Source organism: Hyla sarda, chromosome 4, assembly GCF_029499605.1.
Source record: "Hyla sarda isolate aHylSar1 chromosome 4, aHylSar1.hap1, whole genome shotgun sequence".
Classification (NCBI taxonomy): Eukaryota; Metazoa; Chordata; class Amphibia; order Anura; family Hylidae; genus Hyla; species Hyla sarda.
In genome coordinates, this window is record NC_079192.1 from 188,517,772 (window position 1) to 188,541,349 (window position 23,578).

Genomic DNA, 23,578 nt, shown 5'->3' on the forward strand with positions numbered 1-23,578 from the left:
TGTGGACAGGTGTCTTTTATACTGATAAGTTTAAACAGGTGCCATTAATACAGGTAACGAGTGAAGGACAGAGGAGACTCTTAAAGGGTAGCTCCCACCATCCCTTTTTTTCCCCCCTCTCTGTCCCTGCCTATTTCTCATCTATCCCGGACCCCCTCCTTGCCTTTCATTTTTTTTTTTTTTACTATATAAAAAAATGCAGTTTTGTCTGCCTGGTAGTGTGCTCACTACCAGTCAGACTTCACCAGCAGGCACTACGTCACTGATGCCTGCTGGGGCTGACATTCCCGCCCTTAGTTCATCTATACAGAGTGCCTCCAGCTGTTTCACCACTACAACTCCCAGCTTGCCCTGACATCTATTGGCTGTCAGGGCATGCTGGGAGTTGTAGTGGGGAAAAAACTGGAGGCCCCGTGTTAAAAACAATACATAGCCGCGGCGCAACCCGAAAACCCCGCTACCCGAACCCCGCCGCGCAACCCACTCCTATCACCCCCCCCCAGACATACCAGGACAGTGCAGCGACAGGGCCGGCGTGAGAAGTGCAGGACAGCAGCAACGGGATGGCGGGCCCGGCGTGCGATGCCAGGGAGCAGAATTAGGGGTCCCAGAATGGAATGATGAGAGACACCAACAGAGGACAAGGAGGTGTAGTGTATGAGTTAAAGACACTAAAGAAGGCATTCATCCAGCAGGGAATTATTGCACTTAGCGCAAAATGTTGCATAATTTTTGCACAGTAAATTTCAATTATTTTGAATTTATATATTTACATATTTTCAAAAATTGTAGTGGAAAACTAAGCTGCTCATCTCTGGTGTAAAATTCCAAGGCTGCTGCCACAGATGTGCCCAGATTTGTTAAGAGGAGTGCACCGATTAATAATCCAATGCTGTCAAAGCTGGGGTATTATAGGGGACCCACACAGGGGCGTTGTTAAGGGGGCTAACGGGGCTAGAGCCCCAGGTCTCAGGAAGGACAATTTTTTTTACTTTTTTTGAAGTGGCATGACGTGCAGCACAGCATGTAAGCACACCAGATGCCATGCTGCCTGCCCACCTCTCTAGATGGCGCCAAGTGGGAGAAGGCAGGCGTTGTGTTACCGCCTGCTGAGTGCTGCCGTCAGCCGGCTGATCTCATGGCGGTGCAAAGTGGGGAGAAAGCTGTCATTGTGTACCGCCTGCTGAGTACTGCTGCTGACCGGTGAGTGAATGAATGCAAGAGAGCAGGTCGGGGCAGGGGGCCCGCTCGGGGTGGGGGGTGTTGGGGGAGGGTTGACTGTGAAGTATTGGTTGACTTTGAAGTAAACCAACAGACACCAGAGCTGATGTGTGCATGTATGTATGTAAGATGCGTGCATGTATAATGTGTGCATGCATGCAAGTAAGATGCGTGCATGCATGCATGTATAATGTGTGCATGCATGCATGTATAATGTGTGCATGCATGCATGTATAATGTGTGTGTGCATGCATGTATAATGTGTGTGTGCATGCATGTATGTATGTATGTATGTATGTATGCATGCATGCATGCGTGTGTATATGAGGTATAAATTGTAAAACTTGCATATAAATTTTGGCGGTGACCCACACCATGCGTGCATGTGTGCATGATATGGTGCGGCCCACCGCCAAAATTGAAATGCTAAATCAGTGTTTCCAAACCAGGGAGCCTGCAGCTTTTGCAAAAATACCAACTCCCACCATGCCCAGACAGCCTTTGGCTGTCTGGGCTGGGAGTTGTAGTTTTACAACAGCTGGAGGCACCCTGGTTGGGAAACACTGGCCTAAGTAATAATATGGGCACAGGAAAAATTTAAAAAACCTATGCTCACCTATTCCCAAACCCCATAGGTCTGCCGTAGCTACTGTTCTCTGTGGGGTCACTGTATCTTCTCTCTGCCCCCAACAAGTGCTGGTCTCAGGACCTTTCCTGCTCAGCCAATCAGTGGACGCAGCGGTGTCATTTGTCAGGTCAGTGATTGGCAGAGCGGGAAAGGTCCTGGAACCAGCACTTGTTGGGGGGCAGAGAGAAGATACGGGGACTGCACAGAGGAGAAAGGGATCTGCGGGGGACTGGGGCTAGGTAAGCATCAGTTTTTTGTTTTCCCTGTGCCCTGGCACATTAATGGGGGAGAAATGTGACAAGGGCGGGGGAGAAGCCTGAGGGATGTTTTGGTGGGTGGTGGGGGAGGGTTTGGGTTGAAGAGCCTGAAGCAAGACTTGGAGACAGAAGGGTCTGGAGGGGGACAGAGGGATCTGGAGAAAGGGGAGGAAGAGGGGGTCTGGAGGAGGAGGGAAAAGAGGGGTCTGGAGGAGGGGGAAAAGAGAGGTCTGTAGGTGGATGGGGAAAGAAGGGTCTGGAGGAGGACTAAGGGGTCTGAAGGAGGACAGTGCAAGGGTGGGATTCAGCCGAACTGAGAAGAAACAGTGTGTGGCAGTATTATTATTACAGGTACAGTGTGTGGCAAGGGGCACTGTTTCTGGTAGGGTTATATTCAGGTGGCACAGTTTCCAGCAGGATTTTAAAGCTTATTGTCTTTATACAGAGGATGAGGATATGCTAACAAATTAAGGAACCACCGATGTCCGGGTGTCAGACTCTGCAAAGTGCAAGATGCCGCTGAAAGAAGTCCTGGTGCCTGGACCAGATGAAGAAAAGAAAAGGAAAGACAACAGAGAAGACATCACTCAGGTCACTGATATCATTGTGTACTCTATAGACTGTCCTATCAGAGCGGTAGTCATTTGTAAGTTCTGCAGTTATAATGGGTGACAATGTTCCCCAATCTGGGGCTCTCAAGCTGTTAAAAAAGACTCCCATAATGACTCCCTGAGGAAGGCGCGAAAACGGCTGTTCGGGGCTTAACAGCAGGTTACTTCTTGTCTATAACAATGGGTGAGTGTTACCTTGGGGTTTAAAAAACCTCAGACGCACTTTTGGTGTATGTTTATTTTTAGTGCAGTAATCATTTAGATGTGTTGCCAGTTCCACTGGGATTGACTATCAATAGGCACCTTATAACATTGCGACAGAGATTTGCACAAACATTTTAACCTAAAAGTGATTGTCCTTAAATGAAACCATTGTTATATTTACTGTCTTATATTATATATACTCACTATTGAATAACCTCCTGCCCATTAAGTTCTCTAAGTTTTTAATCTATGGAATTTTAAGAAAAGCAATAATAAAATATATCACTTTAAAAGTAATGTGGTTTTGGTAGTTGACTTAATTTATAGTATTTATGTATTACATAGGTCACCCAAGTGAGGAATTGGTCCAATGATAGAAGGGACATGGATAGATAAATTGACTCAGGCATTTTGGAGTTTTTGTGTGTTTAACTCCCATAATGCCTAAGGCAAAAAATGGGCTACTTATGCCAAAATGCCCTTGCCTGGTTTTGGTCCCAGTCCTGCCCTGTCGCAGGCTAGAGTCGTGTTTGTGGGTGTGGTTAGGGTGTGCTTAGGAGTGGGGTTGGGCTGTGGGATCTAGCCCCTGGTCTATTGGAGACCTAGAAACACCACTGGACCCACATATGAAACACCGTTCTTAGTAAATCACCACCCTAAGTGTTCAGCTAGTGAGGTACAAGGAGAGGGCCAAGTCTGCCATGTTATGGGATGACAGAAACCCGTTTTGTTTCCATGTGTGGACATAATGGCTGACTGTCCCCATACTTTATTTAGGTATATACTTGGAGCATAAAATACATCTTGATCTTTCTCTAGGAACAGTCTGTATTGTTCATTCTGTTTTTTAACCTGAGCATATTAACCAGGTTATGTCCATAGTTTTAGTGTGATGCCAGATTTTTTATTTACTGGTAGAGTAATAATGCAGCACCACATTTAAAGGTTTAAATTATTTTACTCCTGAAAAGTTCTGGGAAAGTAAGAGAAACAATTAGAAGATGACAATTACAGAACAGGCAAGTAGCTGTTTCTATAGTGGACAAATATTACACACCAAGGAGCATATGCATCAGAAATGTCAATATGGGCAGTTTTTAATAATATAAAACAATTAAAATGTTTTTACATTAACGTAAAAATGTCTTCACATAAACAGCTAGATATGTACAGTCTAAGGTAGGGCATATACAATGTGTACACTACAAAAGTCTGACTGGTGGAGGTCAGAATGCCAGGATTCCCATGAATTCTAAGAATCAGGGTCCCTAGTAGCTGTGCATGCACAGCAAAGTTGTTCAGGTATTTCTTCCCCATTACTTATATATAGTCACTCCTCCATTGAGAAATGGAACAGAACCCTCTAGTTTGACATACAAACTCCTCTCTCCAGTCAAACTTTTGTGGCATATCCAATGAACCTGCCATGAAGCCTTTTTGGGAACACCTTGGCATGCAAACAGAATAGCTGGTCCCACTTCTTGTTTCTTCCTACAATAAGGTTGTTCACGCCCTTTTGAAGACTTTAAATGAAATTCTATGCTTTGTGTAGACAATGGACAACAACATACAGATAGGATTGTTGCACTGCAGTCAGAATCAGTCCTCAAACCATTTGCTTTTTTTAGTAGGAACAGCACTATTGGACTTTCCTAGGAGTTTACTCTTGTACTGTTCTACAAGCTGGTTAAAGCGAGTCTCTTCCTGGCTTCTTTGTTGCTTCTTTTTCTTTGCAGGTTCCTGGAAATGGGAACAATATTTTAGATACATGAGAGTATGCAGCGTAACCATCCTAATACCAATCCAATGCTCCCTCTGAAGGTCTACCACCTAATTCTATATTAAATAACGTGTCCAAAATCCATCTGCCAAGGGTACAGTCTCCAATCTATATAAAACTCAACGTGTGTATATGTGTGTATGTTCCAGCATCACGTCCAAACGGCTAAAGATATTAACATGAAACTTGGCACACATGTTACTTATATGTCAAAAACAAACATAGGATAGGTGATTTAACCCTTACTCACCCCCATTTGCCAGGGGCGGGGTTTATGTTTAAAGTCCCATACAAGTCAATGGGAAATATATGTTACTGCATAACTTCCAAATGGCTTGAGATATTTTGATAATACTTGGTCACATGTTACTTATATGTCCACTTAAAATATAGGATAGTTAATTTAACCCTTAACTACCCCCATTTGTGAGGGTCGGGGTTTTTGTTTAAAGTCCCATGCAAATCAATGGGAAATGTATGTTCCCACATAACTTGAATACGGCTGGAGATATTTCAATACCTGGTACACATATTACGGGTCGGGACAGGAGGTCCAGGACAGGAGGTCCAGGACAGGAGGTCCAGGACAGGAGGTCCAGGACAGGAGGTCCAGGACAGGAGGTCCAGGACAGGAGGTCCAGGACAGGAGGTCCAGGACAGGAGGACCAGGACAGGAGGACCAGGACAGGAGGACCAGGACAGGAGGACCAGGACAGGAGGACCAGGACAGGAGGACCAGGACAGGAGGAGGGGATAGGAGGAGGGGATAGGAGGTCGAGGAATGAGGACAGAATATGGGGTTGGGATATGACAACAATATATGAGGATGGGATATGAAGTCAAAAGCTTCCTTCTTTGTTGATTTTCCTCCCCAACAAGAATGAGGAAGGAAAAACCGGGCAACGCCAGGTACACAGCTAGTTCCTTATAAAGCCCTTCCTTCTGAACATGCAAATTTAAATAGAGGCAACAAGCTGAACTCCAGGCTGTCACCAGGTCTGCATCTCATCACTATTGGTAAACTGCAAGCTAAGGTTTAGAGGACGCATGGCTTTAGGCTGCGTTATTACATTGCATATAGGAAAAAGAGGGTTGTACAAAGATTGCCATAATGGACAGAAAAGTCTAGAAAGCACAAATAAATGAAACAAGCACAGTCCATGGTTAGAGATGAAAAGGTTGTCTGACAGAACTATGACTAAAGACATACCTGTTTTACTGCTGATGTAAGCCTTTGCTTCTTTCGGCTCTGCCCCTGAGGTTTTGGTTTCTTTGGTTGTAATTGAACTTTTCCCTTGTCACGGGCTCTGGGAAAAGAAAGATGTTATCAGCAAAGCTTTCCGCTTTTATATATTTACATGGTTCATTTGGTAAGAAAATAAGCACAGCAGGAAATAAAGAATGCAAGTACAGCATAAAATAAATCAGTATTGGGGAAGTAGAATTTATCAAGAATTGTACACCCAAAAAATGGCATAGAAAATATGTAGAATTCCGCACAAGCCTCATTTTGCATCTTTTAGCATTTTTGCAATGAATTTGCCACATTGGCTGGGGCTTATAGCACAACCTTCATGATTTATTAGCCCCCCAGACTACGACAACGAATTTACAGATGTCATAACATGAGTGTAACCATACCTTTATCCCTTTTCCAACTTCTTATATAACTTATAAAATACATTTATCCAGCATTCAGGCACAGTCAGATAAGCGTGGCTTGGGGTTTGCAAAGCCCTGACGCCGCCACGCCTATCCTCTCAGCGCTGCGATCACTGTAAAGTAAGACACAGCGCATCCACAGAGCATGTGCCCCTCCTGACGTGCGTGCGCCACCACCCTGCATTGACAGAGCGAGCAATTGCTCCTGCTGCCTATGCGCTCACTGCGCAGGTGCAGTACTAGAGGAAGGGAGGGGCGCATGCGCTGCGTCTTACTACACAGCGGTCCCAGCGCTGAAAGAAGAGGATAGGCGTGGCGGCGGGGCTTTGCAAACCACAAGCCACGCCTATCCGAATGTGCCAGACCGCTGGATAAATGTATTTTATAAGTTATAAAAGAAGAAAGAAAAGCGATAAAGGGTATTGTTACACTCATGTTAAGGACATCTGTAACAACATTGTAGTAGTCTGGGGGGCTAAAAACTCATGACAGTTGCGCTTTAACTGGAAGGGGACATGGCCTCCCAAAGCCTAGCAAATTTACTATAATTTACACCAGAAAATTGTGGCCAAGAGCTATGCCAGCTCATAGCTGGAGTACATTTTAAACCAAAGGTGCATGGACAGTTCAAGATACACCAAATTTATTAACATGTGTGCATCTGTTAGTACAGCTAGCGCATTTTGCGCCAGCATTGTTTTCTTAAACCCAGGTGTAAACACATCAGCCATATTAAACTCCCTCCATTGTATCTGAAGTTAACAGGGTATTATTCTCACCCTTCTGACCCATCATTTCCTATGGATGTGGCATAGGCTGCTAAATCATTTCTAAAACTTTTTTTGGCATAGAATGCTCAAGGTTATGCTGATGCACCTCATCTTAATGCCGTTCCTTTCCCACAATTCTGGGGATCCATCCAGATAAGCCAAACTTGTGGCTAGGACATGCTTAACTGTGGGCAGCACTAAGATCAGTGCTGCCAGAGGCAACTTTAAAGAGTAGGGTCACATGTGCCGTATTTTGCGGCATATTTTCCTACCCAAGTCAATGGGTAGCAAAATATGCAGCTGATTTTGCTACTCATTGACTTCAATAGGTAGAAATGTATGCAGCAGCAAATATGCAGCCAAATATGGCACGTGCAACTCTACCCTAAAGGGAATCTAGAATGTGATTTTCAGCTGACACTGATTTTACTTTTAGCTGTGACATATGGTACATCTGTCTGTGCTTCCATAACAAAATACTTTCATTCTCTGGTGCCATGTATCATAAAGGTGTTCCCAAGACCCTTGAAGTGGTGCAGACTGGAACACCTCCTTGCTCCCCCTTCCATACCTGTCCCTAATTGATTGACAGTCAACTGGAATCTGAACCGTGTTTCCAAATCTTACACCTGCGCACAATTTGCACGGACAATACAGGAACATTGACTGTCAATGAAGCAGCGACAGGGATGGGAATGGGAGCTTGCCAGCCCTCAACACTTCAGAGGCTTGGGAATAACTCAGAAAACAAAAACATCTTTCTTTATTATGGAAGCACAGGATATATAAATGGTACCATGTGTCCCCTTGTCTTAAAGGAAAACGGTCATCCCGTTCACCCACACTAAACCCAATACACCGGGTTATAGTGTGGATAAACAGGAGACCGATGAGGGGTCTCTGACTAATATACATACCTTCAGTCTGGTACCTGGTCCCTCTGAAGATCGGCTTCAATCTGCACCAAATTGGATGCGGCCCGCCGGCTGGATTTTAATATTTAAGGTTGCTGGTGCCTCCTGAGTGCTCACATGACCAGAAACCATGAATATTCAAATTCAGCCGGCAGGCCCAACTCCAGCACAGATATAAAAGAGGATCTTCAGAGGGACCGGGCGTCAGATTGAAGGTATGTATAGGTATGTATAGCAGTTTGAATCGCAGCTGACAGATTCTTTTTAACCCCTAAGGACCACGGGTTTTTCAGTTTTTGCAAGTTTTTTTCCTCCTCGCCTTCTAAAAATCATAACTCTTTCAATTTTGCACCTACAGACTCATATGAGGGCTTATGTTTTGTGCCACCAATTGTACTTTGTAATGACATCAATCATTTCACAACAAAATTTAAGGCAAATCCAGAAGAAAATATTTGAGGGGCAAAATTGGGGAAAAAGTCATTTTGTAACTTTTGGGGTCTTCAGATTCAACGCAGTGCCCTTTTCACTGCGTTGAATCAGAATATTTATTCTGTGTGTCCATACGGTTACAATGATACTCAATTTATATCGGTTTTTCTTTATTTCACTACTTGAAGAAAAAAAAAATTATAACTACATGCACTAAAATTAGTATGTTTAAAATTGTCCTCTTCTGACCCCTAGAACTTTTTCATTTTTTGTGCTGGGATCTGAAGTTTTCATCGGTACCATTTTTGTTTGGATGGGACTTTTTGATCGGTTGTTATACATTTTTTTTAGAGTATACATAGTGACCAAAAATACGCAATTTTGGACTTTGGTATTTTTTTTACGCATACGCCATTGACCGTGCAGTTTAATTAACATTATATTTTTATAGTTTGGACATTTACGCATGCAGCTATTCCACATATGTTTCTTTTTATTATGTTTTTATATGGAATTTGGGAAAAGGGGGGGTGATTTGAACTTTTAATAAGGAAGGGGTTAATGTGTTTATTTTTTTTTTTTTTTACACTTCATTAGTCCCCTTAGAGGACTTTTAGGAGGAATCCTTAGATTCCTCATACAGATCAGATTGCTCTGTGTGATCTGTGCTCCATTGATCAAGCCTGGACCTGCCAGGCTTTATCAATGGGAGAGCCGGGACCAGCAAGGTAGCAGAGGTAAGCCCTCCGGCTTCCTCCACCGTGGATTGTCCCCCACGATCGCGCTCCTGCATTCACATAGACCTTAGACAGTCTGATTGAAGGTATTTACACCTATGCATAAGATGCCTTTGACAAGATGGTGCTACATTAATTTTACTGTGTCCAAGTTGCCCTGATATTGCAATTCAGAGACTAGAATAATGTTTTATACCTGGTGGGCATGCTTGGTTTTGGCTTTTTGGCAGGAATTATTATTATTATTATTATTTATTCACCAAGTCTCTATGACCCACGTGACTCCCATCCCTCAAGTTTTTCTTTTGCCTTCGATACATAGATGTTTTTTGTGATTAGGAAGACAATCCATGAGCATTTTGTCATGAAAATCGTCATTTCCGTGAAGTCTTACCTTATCTTGGGACCACTCCGTGAAGGTAGGGGTAGAACTTTCCTTCTCTTCTTGCCATCTGCAAGCTCTTCTTGCTCTATTTCCTCTTTGGTTTGGAAACCTGACCATGAAGTCTTAGCCGATGTCCCCAATTTTCCATCCATTTTTACTCCCTCTGTATCAGCTGGAGGTGGCCTTTTCCTTGCTTTTTGAGTAGTGGAATCTGTTGGTTGTGACTTTGGAGATGCTACTTGCTGTGATGTGGCTTCTTTGAGTGCATTTGTGTCCTTTTGAGTATTTGGTTGGATTTTTTTTACTTGTACTGTCTGTGCGGGTTGTGCATTGCCTTTCTTGTTTTCCTGTTTCCCTTTTGCATTATTTTGTGCAGGCTGTCCCATATTAATAGCGGCTGCTTGCTGTTTAGCCTGTTTCTGCTTCAGGACTTCCTGCAAATTGAATCAAAGTGAATTACTAATATCAAGTGCCATTTGGATTGACTAAGGCACCACAACAACATTCAAGTGAAAACTACCACTATGCAGGACATCTTTTTCTTTATTTGGGAATTAAGACGGAATCATATAATTTCAGTCTATTGCACAATGCCTTACAATGTGACATTCAGCACTTGATCACAGATAAAATATCAGGAGATCATTTTTTCTCAAAACATATACAGTGACCACCTACGATGGCCCCGACATACGATAATTTCAACATGCGATGGACTCTCAGAGGCCATCGCATGTTGAAGGCAGCATCAACATACGATGCTTTTGTATGTCGGGGCCATCGCATAAACGGCTATCCGGCAGCGTTGACTACTTCAGCTGCCGCCGGATAGCCGTTTACGGTGCCCCGTGTGCTCCGGTGATGGTCTCCTACCCGTCTTGGGGCTCCGGAGCATACTCTTCACGATCCCCTCCATCGCCAGTGCTCTGCTTCGTCGTCATCACGTTGCGTGACGGAGAGCGAGGATCCCCGGGGAAGCAGAGACGTCCGGAGCGTCGGGGACACCACGGGAACGCGGCGACAGCGATGGAGGGCGACATCCAGGGCAGCGGTGACGGGTCCGGAGCGGCGGGGACAAGTGAGTACAGTTTCCTATACTTTACATTGCACGGATCCCTCAACATATGATGGTTTCAACAAACGATGGTTCATTTGGAACAGATTACCATAGTATGTTGAGGGACCACTGTAATGTAAAACAGTCAGAATGTCTGATTCACATGGAATTACTACAAGATTCCCTAAAGTCTCTAAAGTCTGTTACCAAAATACTGCTTTTCTATTTTTTCATGCAATTATTATATAGAAACATGACAATCATAGCTCTAAGGAATTGATTTTCTTTCTGTAACTTCCACTTCAGCTATTGTAAATTTTATCTACAGATCTGTAAGAGGTATTCTCATCTCGCTAAGACTGCCTTCCAGCCTTGTGGCTGCCTGAGGTGGTCAAGAAGCCAATACAGCCTAGTCGGCTGGTTTTTTTTTCACGCAATTTACTTAACTTCCAAAGTTACCTAAACTCCCCAGATCGTGGTGCTGCACTGTTCTATTAAAGTCAATAGTAGATAAACTGCTGTTTGGGATGGTTTTCTGCAGCAATGAACAGGCCAAATGGGGCCTGAAAGCCCTCTTAGCAAGATAGGAATATCCATTTAATAAAATGGATGAATGGGTTCTGCCCTTGCTTAGCCCTACGTGAATACAGAATGTAGCATCTATCCATATATTTTTGTGACTAATTCACATGCTGTCAACCCAACATTGTTTTAGCCCATAAACAGGAATAAGGGACAAGCAATTTAAAATAACAGGATGCGGTTTTGGAGCACAATTTACACAAATTTCAAACACATAATACACACAGATTTTGTATAGGAATCCACTTTATAATTCTATACAATCTATCGAATATTTAACACACCCTAAAAATAGGTGACAAATACTTTATAAGTATATGATGACACATCAAATATAGAAACTGTGTAAAACCAGAAACCTAAGAAATTGTTGCTTACTAGGCTGCGCTGTGCTCTCCTCTGCTTTATCTTCAGTTTATTTAAATCCTCCAAAGAGAATTCCACAATAGGCCTCTGTAATAAAGAAAAGTAAAGCTCAAGATACATGATTCTGGTAACTGACAGTAGTGCTGGGCGGTATACCGGTATGAACCGGATACCTTTTTTTTCTCCCACAGTATGATTTTTGCCCATACCGTTATACCAGTCGGGCCCCTCCCCCACCCTCCGGATGAATTATAGAGCCCAGCGCAGCGCCCTCACTTGTCCCTGTGTGCTTCTCTGGCCCGATTCCGAGAGTGGAATTGGGCCACAGAAGTGAATCCATTTACTGTGTGTCCCCCACTGCGCCTGTCAGCCAGTGTCCCCGCGAGCACGATCAATCCCCACCGCTAGCGGGATCCATGTGCCCACTAGCGGTGTCACAAGAATGCCTCCTGCGAGCGCTACCATCACCGCTAGCGGGGTCCCTGTGCCCACTAGCGGTGTCACAAGGATGCCGAGCGCGGCTCTGTTCCCCGTCCCTGTCAGGGTACGGGAACAGATTTAAAAGCCTTGCGCGCGGCTAACGTAGTACTGCGCAGGCGCAGCACTATGCGAATAGCATAGGGCTAACGTAGGCAGCGCTAGGAGCCTAGCGTTAGCCCTACGCTATTTGCGTAGTGCTGCGCATGCGCAGTATTACGTTAGTTGCGCGCGAGGCTTTTAAATCTGTTCTTGTACCCTGACAGCTGACAGGGACGGGGAACAGAGCCGCGCTCGGCATCCTTGTGACACCGCTAGTGGGCACAAGGACCCCGCTAGTGGTGATGGCAGCGCTCGCGGGGGGCACATTTGACACTGCTAGTGGGGTGGGGGGTGGCGGGACAGGCGGTAATACCGTGATACCGCGATAAAAAAAACAAAAAACGTGATATTAATTTTAGGCCATACCGCCCAGCACTAACTGACAGCATGTTATGTAAAATGACTCGAACATATGGGCCTCATATGGAAAAATGACTGCAAATAATGAATGTCCTGCCTCCATCTGTCAATCAGATCACATCACTTCTGGCTTCAGTGGCCACGCAGTTTAATAGTCACTAACAATAATTTTTGGGGTCACATGCACAATAACTCAAATATGGGCCAACGGAAGAACTAGGAAGGGATGTTCCATCTGTAAAGCCAGAAGTAGCCCTAGGAGTTGAGTTCAAGCCCTAAGCGAAGTTAGAAAATAAATAAATTATATGTAGAACAAGGGGTAGTGTTAGACTGGTTATCGGCAGTTTTTGTAGGAATTAGGCTTTAAAAGGCATTTCCCCCCCCCCATAAACACATATCCCCCTAGCCACAGGATAGAGAGTAAGTGTATAATATTGGGAGGCCTGAATGCTGCGATCTCCCATGATCTCAAGAACAATGCCATGGATTGCCTATTGGGACAGAGCAGTGGTCGCACACGTCACAATCTGTCATAAATAGCCAAGTACAGCGCTTGGCTATCTCTGGCAGTTCCCATACAGTGTGGACACATGACCACTTTCTGTTTAAATGGGATACTCAGAACCACATTGTCAAGATCACGTGGAGATTGTTATGATAAACTTACAGATAGGGGAAAAGTATTAATGGTGAGACAACCTCTGTTGATGTTACACTATGTGGTTAATTCTCCAGTCCCCTTCTGGGAGGGAGACCCTCCCTTCTGGGGAACAATACCCTAACTGATAACCCAATTAAAAATGAACTTTTATTCTTGTTTATTTAAAAACCGTAGATCGCTCTAACGTTTCGTTTGCGAACAAACTTCTTCAGAGAGCTGCCTAATGCATTAGGCAGCTCTCTGAAGTTTGAAACATTAGAGCGATCTATTTACATTTTAGACAGGAATACAGCAGGTGTAGGAGTGTGGAGCTACTATGCAGTGGTAGAGATTAGGCACTGACCCTGCATAGCGAGAAATAGGATAGCTCCACAATCAACGTTGTAGCACCACCTAGTCGGCTTTTACTAGAAGACATGCTGTATTTCCTGAAAGTTTTAATCACTTATTAAGTTTTCACTGTTAATACTGTTTTTAAATAAACAAGAATAAAAGTTAATTTTTAATTGGGTTATCAGTTAGGGTATTGTTCCCCAGAAGGGAGGGTCTCCCTCCCAGAAGGGGATTGGAGAATTAATTAAACCCATAACCCAAGGGGACCTTTTTGTTGGATTTACACTATGTGGTTAAGCTTACATATAAATTCAAGAAATGCCATAGTCAGCACAGGTCCCTGAAGGCAGAATATTGGGTGCTATATTATATTTCCACTGTCCTTCTACAAATAAGGGCATCTGGTTGGCACATTGGTAAGAGAGCTCCTTTAGTTGGCCACTTTCTATACTATATATCATTACTGAACAGCTTTCATGATAATGTGTGGGTATAATCTCACCTTTTTTGGCCCAAACACATCTGGATTGTTGTTCAACTGTCTCAGAGCTGCCAGTGCATGTTCATGCTCAGCAAATTCCACAAAGGCATAACCCAGAGACTGACCCTTATGATTTCCTCCCACGCCTTTCATGTCTCTCATCACGCGACACTGTACAGGAGACCACAATGTTAGAATAAAACATTGTCATTTATGAGGGAAATAAAAAAAAAATATCCAACCAAGTCATTTTATAACAATTTATATTTAACACAAACTTTAAAAAAAAAAAAAAAAAAAAAAAAAAAAAACTGTTCATACCCCAATAAAGTACAAACAGAGTACCATATATCACATGGGTTAGGCCCTCCCATTGTTTCGGGCTTGTTCAAATGAAAAATTTCTATTTTACAGATTCACAGATTTTCTTACCTCCTTAATATTTACTGAGTGCTCCCCACCAGCTGCTTTAAAAAGCAGCTGACGTAATTGTTTGTCATCCACAGATTTTGGAATGTTGTGAACACAAAGACGCGTCTTGGAGACAAAAATATTCTGAGACTTCAATTTTTGTCTTTTTATCTCTTCAAACTGAAAAACAGACAATATGAAGTTACCGAACATAGGTCAGTGGCCTTAACAAAAAACGATCACACGTGTTTTCAGTGTACTACAGCTTCAGGAACAGATACTTAATCATGGGAACATAAGATACACAACAATATAGCAATGGAATTATTTAGTTTTAGGGTAGGGTCACACGTAACAAATCCGCAGTGTATTTAATGCTGCAGATGCGCTGGTGACCCATTTTGAGCCTCCAGCGGTTGCCACCCCCGTTCCCCCACCTCGCTCTGCCCCTGGCCTGCTCGCAACGGCAATCCGCCGCTACGAGCAGCCACACAGGGGGCCTGCGAGTCGGCACTCTGACATCGTGGTGCAGTGTACTCAGACACATTGCGGCTGCTCCACGATGTACGAGTTGAGGCCATGTGCAGTGGACATTTCATTACAAAGTAGTGTGCAGTGTACTCAGACATCATAGCTGCTCCGTGATGTCAGAGTGCACTCGCCAACTCACAGGCGTAGTGGCGGATTGCCACTGTAAGCAGGCCAGGGGCGGAGCGAGGCGAAGGAACGGGGAGTGACAACAGCTGGAGGCAAAAAATGGGTCAGGTTACCACCGGATCTGCAGCATAAAATACACTGTGGATCCATTACATGTGACCCTACCCTTACCATGTTTCTCCTCTTGCAGATGTGATATGTCTTAACTATAACCAGCTCTTACCCGAGCTCTTTTTGCTATATCTTCTGCGCTCAATCCCTCAGCAGCTTTTGTTCCCTCACGAATCACTATGGGTAAAAAGGACAAATCCATTAAAACAATCACAGCTATGTATAAAGATATAAAACTTCTATGCCAGCAGCTTCAGTCCATTTGATTTATGTACAGAATAGGAAACAAAATCTGTAGGTTTTACAACTGCTATAAAGGGGTACTCCAGTGGAAAAATAAATTTGTCATATCAAGTGGCTCCAGAAAGTTAAACTAATTTGTAAATTACTTCTTAATCCTTCCAGTACTTACCAGCTGTTGTATACTACAGAGGAAGTGGAGTAGTTATTTTCTGTCTGACCACAGTGCGCTCTACTGACACCTCTATCCATGTCAGGAACTGTCCAGAGTAGGAGCAAATCACCATAGCAAACCTATCCTGCTCTGGACAGTGTCAGCAGAGAGCATTGTGGTCCGACAGAAAAAATTAATTAAAAAAGAAAAGAACTTTCTCTGTAGTATACAGCAGCTGATAAGTACTGGAGGGATTAAGATTTTTTAATAGACGTAATTTACAAATCTGTTTAACTTTCTGGAACCAGTTGATTTGAAAAAAATTGTTTTCCATGGGATTATCTTTTTAATTTCCATATAGAAACTACACATACACCACACATACACCACACACTTCACTGAAAACAGGCAATTGGATAGAACATACTAAAGGGAAAGTTTTAGCTATGAATGATCTGAAAAAATAGGCAATTCTTAGTTTTTTCTGGAGACCTGTAGAGAGACAAAAATAAAAACTGCAGCACTTGTCTCAAAAACTGCTTGCTGGGAGAAAAGGCGAAATGGTTTCGGTACAGAACAAAAAAAAAAAAACACACTAAGGATTTTTCACAAATGCAACAGCTTTATTGGTTACAAGCTATATAAATCTCTCATTATTCTGCAAAGTAAGATTAGAACAGGTTTAGTCCATGAAAAGACAAAAAATAATTTTGAAGACAACTAAATACTGCAGGGTATTTGGATGCACCACTAACAATACTGTACTCACTTCCTTCCCTAGCTAGGTACAGATTTCTGGTCCCTGTAGGTTTCTTCACTTTCTTCTGGCGTAGTTTTCCAGCTTCCTCTCTACTTACAGCCAGGTCCATAAACAGCTTCCTTCCAGCAAGTTTCAAGCCTCCATTCTGTGTTGGGCCAGTAAAGAAATATGTTTTGTGTTAAATTGCATTCACACAGTGTTAAATATAAGCAGAAAAATACACATGTATTTCAAGGCAGAAACTTTTAATATGCATGTTTTACATGTGTATTTTAGAGGCATTTGTCCTTTTACACAATTTTTTAAGCTTTTTTTGAGCTTTTTTTTGTTCGTGTATGTAAAGCATATACATAGCAATTAAGTAACTTCAGGAATAAAGAAATGAAGTTTGTGTTCTATGGGCAGTTTAAAGCCTTCCAACATTAACCCCTTAAGGACCAGGCCATTTTTTACTGTAGGACCAGAGCGTTTTTTTGCACATCTGACCACTGGCACTTTAAGCATTAATAACTCCGGGATGCTTTTACCTTTCATTCTAATTCCGAGACTGTTTTTTCGTGACATATTCTACTTTATGTTATTGGTAAAATTTTGTCAATATTTGCATCATTTCTTAGTGAAAAATGTCAAAATTTTATGAAAAAATTTTAAATTTTGCATTTTTCTAACTTTGAAAGGAAAATAGACATTCCAAATAAATTCTATTTTGATTCACAAATACAATATGTCTACTTTAAGTTTGCATCATGCACCTCCATCTGTTTCAAAACTACAACTCCCAGCATGTACTGACAGACCGTGCATGCTGGGAGTTGTACTTTTGCAACAGCTTGAGGCACACTGGTTGCAAAACCTTCAGTTAGGTTCTGTTACCTAACTCAGTATTTTCCAACCAGTGTGCCTCCAGCTGTTGCAAAACCACAACTCCCAGCATGTACTGATCGCCGAAGGGCATGCTGGGAGATGTAGTTATGCAACAGCTGGAGGTACGCAACTACAACTCCCAGCATGCCAAGACAGCTGTTTGCTGTTTGGGCATGCTGGGATTTGCAGTTTTGCAACATCTGGAGAGCTACAGTATAGAAACCACTGCAAACTGTGGCCCTCCAGATGTTGCAAAACTACAAATCCCAGCATGCCCAGACAGCAAACAGTTTTGTGGGCATGCTAGGAGTTGTAGTTTTGCAAGATCTGGAGGGCTATAGTTTAGAGACTACTGTATAATGGTCTCAAACTGTAGCCCTCCAGCTGTTGCAAAACTACAAATCCCAGCATGCCCAAACAGCTGTCTGGGCATGCTGGGAGTTGTAGTTTTGCAACATCTGGAGTGCTACAGTAGAGACACCACTGTATAGTGGTCTCAAACTGTAGCCCTCCAGAAGTTGCTAGGCAACTCACCGGCTTCCGTAGGATCCAGGGAGCCAGCTGCACGACATCGCCGCCCGCCGATCTCCGACACAGATCTTCGCCCGCTGGGTAAGTGGACTTTGGTGCCGGCACTCCTCGTTTTCCCCGTTCTGTCCCACCTATTGTGTGTGGGCAAAAAGGGGAAAACGAAAGTTAACCCCCCCGCCCCCGATCTGCTATTGGTCGTTGCGTTTATACGACCAATAGCAGGGATAGGAGGGGTGGCACCCTTGCCACCTCACTCGTATCCCTTCAGGGGGATCGTGGGTGTCTTGGACAACCACGATCCCCCTTATATTCCGGGTCACAATAGGCCGTTTATCGCGCAAACCGCAATTGTGAATTTACTTGCGATGTGCGGCGATCGCCGACATGGGGGGGGTCTGATGACCCCCCTGAGCATTTGCACGGGGTGACTGCTGATTGATATCAGCCGTTACCCCAGTCCGGTCTCCACCCGGCGCACGCCAGGGACCGAAATTCCCCATGACGTACACGTACGTCCTTGGTCCTTAACTACCAGGGTGCTTAGACATACGCGTACGTCCATGGTCCCTAAGGGGTTAAAAAGTACTACCAATAAATAACTGTATAAACAGTTATAGAAAAATGAATTGTAAAGTTAAAAGTAATTCCAGAGAATGTTTCATAAGAATATGTAGGTATCTTTTGGTAACAATAATCATACCTCTGAATCATCCTTAGCAGCAGCAAGGCATTTCTCAGCAGACTCTTTATCTACAAACTGCACAAAGGCACAACCTTAAATAAAACAACATAAAACAGCAGGTGAATAGAAGAAAAGTACACAAATTACTTTGCAGAACTGGTAACAAAATACTGGAGCCTATCATTTAATAGAACTAAAACTGGGTATTCAAAAACTGCAAGTAATGTACAAACAGAAATGTTGAAAGGTATGAATCAAAGGGACACAAGTAGAGAGGGTCACAGTACATGGACACAGGTACATTTTCACTTCAGTAATAATATCAATATAAAAGATCAGACAAAAGACTGACGAGGGAAAAAAGTAGATTTTTTTTGTACTCACTGTAAAAATCTCTCTTGTAGCCTTTATTGGGGGACACACTATTGGGTATTAGCTCTGGCCACTAGGAGCGGTTGCCACTAGGCAAAAAAAAGTTGACTCCTCCCTGGCAAGATATACCCATCCACCTGCCGTGAGGAAACCAGTTTTGTCACAAAGCAGGAGGAGAAGTCAACAAACAGCGTCCAAAGGACCCTATAAAAAGGAATCTCTGATAAAAACCTCAGAACCATCATTTGCCGATTGGACACTGAGGAGGCAGGTAGGGATCCCCCCGGTGTCCTGTAAGCTGTTCGGGATGCAGCGATTGGTCCCGTACAGCTAGACTGAGCTGCCGGGATACTTTAAGAGTTTCACTTCAGATGCGGCGGTCAATCGCCGCATCTGAAGGGTTAATACAGGACATCACCGCGATTGGTGATGTCCTGTATTAGCCACGGGTCCCTGTCGTTGATGGCCTCCGGGACCGACCCGATATGACACGGGGTCACCATAAATATACATCCTGCGTCGTTAAGGAGTTAACATTCTGAAGATGAATGTTCTACCTTGGCTCTTATACTCATTCTCCTGCATCCCGACCCACCTGCCTAGTCCCTTCTTTCAGTAGGTGGCACGGCTCCGATCGGGCTTCATCTGGGCTAACAGACACCCACAAATTGCATGTACTAAACTGACCCGTAGAAAAGCTGATGGGGGCCTGGCTCTCCCTGACTGTCAGTCCTACTATATGTCTGCTGTGCTGACAAGAGTTCTGGATAGTTTCCATAATCGGAATCGGAAGCTATGGATTGCCCTTGAATCCTCACATGCCCAGATGAATTCTAGAGCCCTTCTTTGGCTTCCCTGTGCAGCTTTAACCAAATCTACCTTGTCCTCCTTTCCCCCGGTAATGGCTTATATTGCCATGATACACACATCATATCTCAATCGCTACCACATCGCGTCCCCGAATGGTTCTTTATCTCCTATATTTGGTAACTTAGCCTTCCCCCCCCTTAGCTCTCTCGACACAGTCATTCCTGGATAAACAGAGACTACCAGGAGTGACGTTCAGAGATTTTTTAGATGCCTCTAGCTTGAACTCGCTTGAATTGATCCTGGAAAATAGTGCTCCATCCTCTGCTGCTAATTTTAAGTATGTGCAGCTGGGTCACTTCTACGGGGCCTCTATTATCTCTGCAATTGCATTGCCCGCTGCCTCCCTTTGAGAGTCTTTGTGCTTTTTCTTCCACTGTTTAGCGCCCGATTAGTGTAATATATAATCGTTTCTTGAATTCACTCAGGGATTAGCAACTTCCCTTTTGGCGCAGCTGGGAAGCGGCCATAGACCACGCTGACAGATGAGGAGTGGACAAAAGCGGTAGCTATGTGTCATAAAACCTCCATATCCTGCAAGGCACAGGAAACAAACTATAAGCTTCTTACCAGGTGGTATAGAGTGCCTAATGTGTGCTGGCCGTGTGGAGCTCCAGGGGGGACAATCACTCATATGTCTAGACTGCCCTTCTCTTTCTTCTTTTTGGTCCCTGGTACTGGATCTTATCCACTGCATGACTGCGGTCCGCCTAGCCCTGGACCCTGCTCTTATTTATATTGAAGAGCTCAGTGCCTAAGGGGACTAGGAGCCTTCTATGTTTCCAACTTCTTGCAGCGCGAATGGTTATACCCAGTCTCTGGAGGTCTATTACTTCTCCTACTCTTTCGCCCCGGCTTCAGGAGGTGGCTTGTCTTGGAGGAACTGCTCGCGGATTCCCGCCGCACGTTACGCAAATACACTGCAGTCTGGTCCCCATGTTTAGGCTTGATTACTTCTTCGGATTTCAGGGATCTTTACACACACATTCCTGCTTGCACATCCCCACTAGTTAATGCCCACTACTCGCCCCGACTGCCTTCAGCTGTCTCCCCAGACCAGTGCAGCCTTGGGGGAGCTCGGAGCTGGAATTGCAATGCTAGGTAGGTTGTTTACTTGATCTATTTTGTGTTTGTGCTGTGGTTTTTGCTCTTTTTTTCTTCTATTCTTTCCCTTTCTTTTCTCCGCTAGGCTGTTCCTGCCTCTTGTACCCCTAGGCTTTTTTCTTCCTCCCCCCCCCCCCCCCTTACCTTCTTATGTCCTCCTCCTTCCCCTCTCCTTCCCTTCCTGTTTCTCCCGGACCAGTTTCACCCCCATGCCTCCCTATTCCCACCTCCCTCTCCTTCCCATCCCCTAAGGGGGTTGATGTTTGACCTATCGGACTACTGCTCAGTGTTCTTATGTCAAATTTGTGCTTTTGATATTCCGATTGTTATTTAGTGTTTCATTTGAATCCCTCTATGTAATATTACTTATAATTCGCTGTGTGATATTGTCAAAATTTTTCTATGTGAAAAAAAATCAAATTAAAACTTTAAGAAAAAAAAAAAAAAGCTATTAGAAATCTCCCAAAAAGTCAGGATATCATTGTTCGAGCAGCCGATAAAGGGGGAGGCTTAGTGATATTGGACTATGAATATGAGAAAGTATAAAAATAAAAATTGATCCGTTCTCACAGGTTGAAAAAAAAAAACCTTCATGCAATGATTGACACAGCACATGAGAAGGGTATTCTGAATAAAGAAGAGTACAAATACATTAGAAGCACTAATGGTAACAAGCCTTATTTTTTATTTTATACCAAAAATAAATAAATGCTTAGAAAATCCCCGGGACGTCCCATAATTTCTAATACTAATTCTAATACCAGTTTTTTTGCCCTCTACATAGATCTCTTCTTACAAAAATATGTTATAAGTCTACCTAATTTCTTACACAACTCCACTCATTTAATTGAAAGTCTAATAGACATCCCATGGGAATCTGGGTTCCAACTTGTAATGTGATGTCTCATCCCTTTATACAAATATCAAGCATGATCAGGGTCTTGAATGTGTATGGAAATACCTAAACAATGATCCGGAGCGGAACCTCGCTCAGAAAAATTGTTGTTACAAGGTTTACATTTTATCCTACACAACAATTGTTTCATTTACAACAGAGAAGATTTTTTTTTTCCAGAAGAGAGGTACGGCGATGGGGTCGAAGGTCGCCCCTTCATACGCTAAACTCTATATGGGAATTTTTGAGAAGCAATTTATTTATGAAGATCCCATATTGTCCTCCCATATAGTATACTATCGTTGCTTTATAGACTGTTTTTTGCATGGAGAGGAGACCCTGAATCGGTCCATACACCCTCCCAAACCTTAACCCCTTAAGGACTCAGCCCATTTGGGCCTTATGGACTCAGCTGTTTTTTGCAAATCTGACCAGTGTCACTTTATGCATTATTAACTCTGGGATGCTTTTACTAATCATCTGAGATTGTATTTTTGTGACATATTCTACTTTATGTTAGTGATAGATTTTTGTTGATACTTGCATCATTTCTTTGTGAAAAACTCCAAAAAGGTCATGAAAAATGTGAAAACTTTGAAACTCTCTGCATGTAAGGAAAGAGGACATTCCAGATAAATTATATATTGATTCACATACACAATATGTCTACTTTATGTTTGCATCATAAAGTTTACATGTTTTTACTTTTTGAAGACACTAGAGGGCTTCAAAGCGGAGCAGCAATTTTCAAAATTTTCACAAAAATTTCTAAATCTGAATTTTTCAGTGACCAGTTCAGTTTTGAAGTGAATTGGAGGGTCTTTATGTTAGAAATCCCCCATAAATGACCCCATTATGTAAACTGCACCCAAAATATTCAAATTGACATACAGAAAGTTTGTTAACCCTTTAGGTGTTTCACAGAAATAGCTGCAAAGTGGAGGCGAAAATTCAAAATTTCCTTTTTTACACTAACATGTTCTTGTAGCCCCAATTTTTTCATTTTTACAAGTGTTAAAAGGAGAACAAGCACCACAACATTTGTAGGCCAATCACCCCCAGAATATGGAAAAAGGGATTATTGTCTTACCGTAAAATCCTTTTCTCGGAGGATCCATTGGGGGACACAGACCTTGGGTATATGCTGTTGTTGCTAGGAGACTTGACACTAAGGGAACCAAAAAAGTCGGCTCCTCCCAGCAGGATATACCCGCCTACAGAGCCTGAGGTAATCAGTTTAGTCCCCAAGCAGTAGGAGAGGACCGAGAGGCAGAAAACCAAGACCAGAACACACCCTCGAACAGGTAACCAAAACTGGAACACCAAATAAAGGGTGGGAGCTGTGTCCCCCAATGGATCCTCCGAGAAAAGGATTTTACGGTAAGACAAAAATCCCTTTTTCTCCATTGGCTCCATTGGGGGACACAGACCTTGGGACGCACCAAAGCAGTCCCTAGGGTGGGCACAGAAAACAAACAAGGGGCAGGCTGGGCCACCGCCGCTGCCTGCAACACCTTACGGCCCTGACTAGCATCAGAGGATGCAAAGGTATGAACCTGGTAGAATTTAGTAAAAGTGTGCAAGGACGACCAGGTAGCTGCCTTACAGACTTGAGAGGCTGAAGCTCTGTTATGGAGAGCCCAGGAAGCTCCGACAGAACGCGTGGAGTGAGCTGAAACCCTGAAAGGAGGGGTCTTCCCTCTGCAACGGTAAGCTTCAGAAATGGCAGACCAGATCCACCGCGAAATGGTTGACTGGGAAGCAGGTAGACCCTTACGGTGACCGTCCGTAAGAACAAAAAAGGAATCCCATTGACAAAAAGACAACCTAACAGAGAGGTAGGTACGCACCGCCCGTACCACATCAAGTTTATGAAGCAAACGCTCCCCGGGATGAGATGGAGCGGGACA

General features: G+C 43.5%; 1 protein-coding gene across 1 annotated transcript in view; it reads right to left on the reverse strand.

The window, feature by feature from the left end:
- Positions 1–3,859: 3,859 nt before the first annotated feature.
- RBM28 (RNA binding motif protein 28) overlaps positions 3,860–23,578 on the reverse strand; it is a 60,832-nt gene continuing 41,113 nt past the window's right edge. The window contains exons 11-19 of the mRNA XM_056573096.1: positions 18,449–18,522; positions 16,363–16,498; positions 15,312–15,376; positions 14,453–14,611; positions 14,042–14,191; positions 11,619–11,693; positions 9,611–10,035; positions 5,912–6,008; positions 3,860–4,661 (exon numbers count right to left, since the gene is read on the reverse strand). Coding sequence (XP_056429071.1) covers positions 4,521–4,661; positions 5,912–6,008; positions 9,611–10,035; positions 11,619–11,693; positions 14,042–14,191; positions 14,453–14,611; positions 15,312–15,376; positions 16,363–16,498; positions 18,449–18,522 — 1,322 coding nt within the window. The 3' untranslated portion in view covers positions 3,860–4,520. The remainder of the gene's footprint in view (positions 4,662–5,911; positions 6,009–9,610; positions 10,036–11,618; positions 11,694–14,041; positions 14,192–14,452; positions 14,612–15,311; positions 15,377–16,362; positions 16,499–18,448; positions 18,523–23,578) is intronic.